At 50.2% G+C, this 4,951-nt stretch overlaps 1 protein-coding gene across 2 annotated transcripts in view; it reads right to left on the bottom strand.

Moving 5' to 3' along the window:
* Positions 1 to 2,769: 2,769 nt before the first annotated feature.
* KPTN (kaptin, actin binding protein) overlaps positions 2,770 to 4,951 on the bottom strand; it is a 13,615-nt gene continuing 11,433 nt past the window's right edge. Inside the window, exon 12 of one of the 2 annotated variants that reach the window (XM_054998656.1) lies at positions 2,770 to 3,256. In XM_054998656.1, coding sequence (XP_054854631.1) covers positions 3,119 to 3,256 — 138 coding nt within the window. In that variant the 3' untranslated portion in view covers positions 2,770 to 3,118. The remainder of the gene's footprint in view (positions 3,257 to 4,951) is intronic. The other variant, XR_008598253.1, reaches the window with a different exon arrangement.

The following is a 4,951-nucleotide window of genomic DNA, read 5'->3' as shown; positions in this document are numbered from 1 at the left end:
AGGAACGGAAAGTACAGGAAAGTACCTCACGTTGCAGGCTCGGACCCCGTGGCCTTTGCTTTGGGAATTCTATCATTAGCAGCCTAGTTAAGTAGCTAGGGAAGGAGGTGGGGGGGGGGGACACCCCAATAGCCATGCTGGCTGGCAGCAGGCTTCAAAGTTTCTCAATGATGCAGCCAAATGCACTAATAAGAAATAAGAGCCATGAAGTTATAGGGTTATGCCAATGTCAGGGTGTGAAAGATGCACATATCTGGGGAGCTAAAAGTCTTCCTTGGGCCTGGGCTACAGAGAAGAGGGTGAGAGCAGCAAATGGGTAACCATCAGTATGTGTGTGTGTGTGGGGGGGTACACAGGTAGTCTTCCTCAACACAATCTGAAGGGCACCCCTATCTAAGCAGGAAAGTTTCTTTCAAGGAAGTTCTGGGCATGCAGCAGGGGTCACTGGGGGTGGGGGTGTGTGAATTTCCTGCACTGTGCAGGGGGTTGGACTGGATGACCCTGGAGATCCCTTCCAACCCTATGATTCTTAGAGCCAAGCTACAACAGACAAATTACACGAGGAGGAGCACGTGAAGGGAGTTGCAATGTTAGCCGGGAAGCTGAGTTTTAAGAGATAGGCTTTGTCAATTTCCTCTCTCTACTCAGAAGGTTTATTTCCTCTTCACCTCTTAGAAGAGGAGGTGAAACTGACAGAGCCTTTGGAGGCTCAGAGGAAATTAACCAACCCTCTGAGCAGCGATCTCCAGACTCTGTAGAGTGGGGAAATTGACAAAGCCCATCTCCTTTAAAACTCAGCTTCCCGACTAACATTGCGACTCCTTTCAGGTGCTCCTCCTCGTGTAATTCGTCTCTTGTAGCTTGGCTCTCAGCTGCAATGGCAAGAAGGGACTTGATTAGGAGACTAGATTCATGGCTCCCTTAAGGCAAGAAGACAACCCCATGCAGTAAACTACACACCAGTATTTTGGGCACCAGCCACTTAAACCTTTTGGAACACCTCTTTAAGTTATAGCATACCAGTACCAAAACATGGAGGAAATCAATTTTTTTTTTCTTTTGGCCAGGCCTCAATGTCTGCCCCATGGAGAAATGTCGTTCTGGAACGAGACAGGCCTTCTGTTGGAAGCAGGGACAGTCAACAAGGGAGGCCCCAAGCTCCCTCCAGTCACGTTGTCTAGACCAGCCTTACATATGTGGTTCTACGTTGTTTATTGAAACATCCTTGAAATTGACTGCGCTGTCACGCTGTGCGATCTGCCTTGAGTCTCAGTGAGAAAGATGGACTACAAATAACGTAAGCAAATAAATTTACACGGCTTGCAGGCGGATGAGCAGGTGGTGAGCCCAAGGCACAAGTCCAGTTACATTTTGGACTGGAACCTAACAGGGATAGAGGGGGCAGCAGAAGGGTTAACCTGGAGGGAAGACTGAAACAGGAGGCACAGTCTGAAACTGAAAAGTCTGTCAAAACAGGGGATGGAACGCAGCAGTAACGCTGTCCATCCCAAAGGGCAGAGGTGTCCAAATATGAGGCCGAGAAGCCATGATAGCCAGGCAGTGATCCAGGCCAGAAGCCCGTAAGACCACGCCTGGAATCAATGGGTCAACCAAGCTGGGACCTGGGTGGACAACGAGACCCTTTTCTTCCTCCACTCTACATTCTCCAGTAGCCTAGCCCTGCGAAGGGGGGCCGCAACACAGAACAGAAAGCTGTCCATTCAAGTCTGGGTGGATTCTGACCATTTCACCAAGTCAAACCACCACCCTCCTCCCCAATGCAGGGTAGGGTCTTTGCCTCGACTCCTGCAACGCATACAACAGGGCAGCCACCTCTTCCCAAGCACCGATGCTCTTCCAGCACCCCACACAAAGTGGTCAAGAGGCACCTGAAATGGCCCACAAGAGAATCCAAAGGACAGGTGAGCCACATTTCCTCCTGAACTGTCAAAGACCCGGCTGTCCCTCAATACAGCACTAGGCATGGTCAAGGTTTCCTAATGATTACAGTCCATGGCTGGATGCCATCTGCTCCAACCCGCCAGTGGCATCCAGCCGCAGATTAGATAAGCCACTCAGTCTTTCTGCCGTCAGAGGTGGCAGATACCTGCCTTGCACCACGAGAACTCTCCGAGATGAGCGAACGAACTCTTGTGTTCGTTCACCCTGGGGCAACAGACGCAGGTAGCTGCTTCTCCCTCTTCAAACCCCAGCTGAGCGCTCAGGGTAAAATTCTTCACCAAGAAGAAGGGGCTAGAGGTCGGAGCAGTGTGAAGAACGAAAGCTTCTTGGGTATTCACCCGAGCTCCAGGCAAGGCCATCAAGTCACAAGCCAGAAATGCTGCCCAGACTTTCAGAAGCGAGAAGCGCAGCAGCTGCCATTTTATCCTGTCCTGTTCCTTACCGTCACATACTCTCTTCCCTTTGCTATGGGGCAAAACTGCAGTCCAGCTTTATATGGAGGAATAGGGGAGAAGAGGGGGAGTGCTGGAGAAGAGGGGAACAGGGCAGCAGGTTCCATGCGGCCTAATAAAGCGTGACAGGATGGTGGAACGAGATTAGCTTCTGGGGGGTCAAAGGGGCTCAACCTGGCTCTGCTTCATATTTGCGTCAGATGCTTTCATCGCCTTATCTTGGTTTTACTGCGTTCGTTTCAGTGTCCTGATGTTATCACTGTTGAAAAGCTGCAGCTGGGAAAGGAAACTGCAAAAATAAATTAAGCGTCATCTCTGTCTCGTTCTAGACTAGCGTCGGTCACACAACACAACAGAAGGAACAGTGCTTTTAATGACAGATCGACAACCCCCATTTACAGATTCCTTGGCCAGGCTTTGCTCCGGCCAACCTAACGAGGGTCCCCCAGAAGTGCCCTGGCCCAGGTTTGCTTCCTGTGTCCCAGAGGTGTCACTTCTTGCCTGGCTCCTCTTGCAGCTCAAGTCTCATCACAGAAAGGCCGGAGGCATTCCGGGTCTGCTCTCTCCTCATTCCAACCACAACTGTCAGACCAGAAGGCTTCTTTGGAGAGTTACTGCCACGCCGACTCTAGTCTCCATTTCTCCAACCCAAGCAAAAAGATCATCAACCAACGGACGAATGAAGCAGGCCCCGCCAAGCGCCTTCACTCCTTGGGTTGTTCTTTCCCGTCAGAATCTTGACTCTTAGCATCCAGGGGCTGCAGGCTGTGCTGTGCTGCCAGGTTGGCCACTTTCAGCCGAAGCCGCTCCAGGAAGCACTGGGCTGTCTGTGTCAGGCTATGCTGTTGGGGTGAAGAGAGAGTAGGAACAGCAAGGTAAGTGGGATGGGGCGTAAAGCCATGCAGGAATAGGGGTCGAGCCAGCCCAGAGACACTGGTTGCCTATCTGATGTTAGGGCATACATCCAGAATCACTCTGGAGTTCAAAAGATCTCACCCAGCGCCGCTAGAAAAAACCCTGGAGAGATGCTGCCAAACGCAACTCAGAGAGTCAAAACACAGGTGGCCTCACGCCACCCAAGGCAGCTGCACGTTGCTACAGCATATGGCAATTGCCAAAGCAGCCAGAAAGAAGGGAAGGATCTTGCACTTTCAATGGAGGGAAGTGGGGCAGTCCTACTGCTGGCACACAAACGGGAAAACAAGAGTTCAGCTCACAAATGGGGAAACAGGGTTCTGAAGAGGCGCTGCGGTTTTGGGGGAGCACACACATCTTGTGCGGAGAAGCTCCGGGTCAATCTCTGGATTGTTCCTAAAAGATCCCCAATTAGTACGGCGTGTGGGAAGCTCTGCATGAGACACTGCAGCCCCACTGCCAGCCACGAAGACCCAAGGCTTGGCTATATGGACCAGTGGGACAACGCAGCCGCTTCATACGATGACGAGGCACAGAATTAAGCAACCGGACTCATCTGCTCTTACTGGTCTTTGCATCTGATTTTGTCACAGGGAGGGGCTGGTAGTGTGCGGCCAACAGGCCTGGAGAAAAATAAAACGGCCTGTCCTTTTCACAGAGGCTTAATATGTGGAAATGGGCAGCTGTAGCTTTTCCTGGGATCCCAGAAAATAACATCTTGTTAAGGCTCTATTAAAGGGGCAGGACATTTTTTTTCTCCAGGCCAACTGGCAACCCTGTCTAAACAGCCTGCCTCTCAGTCCTGGCAACTCAATTCTATGAAGAGTTTCAGACAGAAGTTATAAAAACGCCGCTAGAAATCTCGTTTATAGTTTCCGAGGTGTCACTGGGCATCACCTGTCTATTTCCCAAGCCAATCTTTGATGCCACAAGAGCTATGAACTTGATTGCAGCAAACTCCAAACAGCTGAGATTTCTGACAAAGCTAAATCCGGCATCCAAGACCATCCCTTGTGGATTCTCTGTGCTTACACCAAAGTTTGGCAAACAGTTTCGGGGAAGAGCTACATGTCCAAAGATGTTAGCACGTTAGAACTGGTGGGACACTTCTGTTGCACTAGGCCTTGCGGCGAGTTAAGATAGCATGCAGCTCACTATAAAACGCAGAAACAAACAGGATGCCGGAAGCAAACTGGCAGGCCCTTGCAGGACTTTTATATCTACAGAACTGGGCACTTGCCCAGTTTATTGCAGTCAAAACAGTTACAAGTTTTTTTCAGGCGAGTTTTGTGGAAGTTTTTTAACATTCAAATTTTTAAGGAATTCTGTCTTAAGTAGCAAGCAGAGCTAAAGCTACAGAGAGGTCTGCCAACCCTCCCCCAGGCAGAGCGCAGGCCCCTTGCTGGAACTCCCAGCTTTCATCTTAAACAAAACATCTCTAGCCCCCTTCGTTTAAGAAATGCAATGAAAACCACACAGGAGCTATTCCACCCAATTCCTCAGGAAGAAAATGAAGCCCCTCTTGCATTCCACTGTTTGGGACAGGAAACGCAAAGGTGCTGCAGTGACTAACATGCTCAGAAGGATTATTTAGTTCCACTACAATTAATTTAAGTGGAAAT

Source organism: Eublepharis macularius, chromosome 15, assembly GCF_028583425.1.
Source record: "Eublepharis macularius isolate TG4126 chromosome 15, MPM_Emac_v1.0, whole genome shotgun sequence".
Classification (NCBI taxonomy): Eukaryota; Metazoa; Chordata; class Lepidosauria; order Squamata; family Eublepharidae; genus Eublepharis; species Eublepharis macularius.
This window is presented reverse-complemented; position numbering and strand designations above follow the sequence as displayed.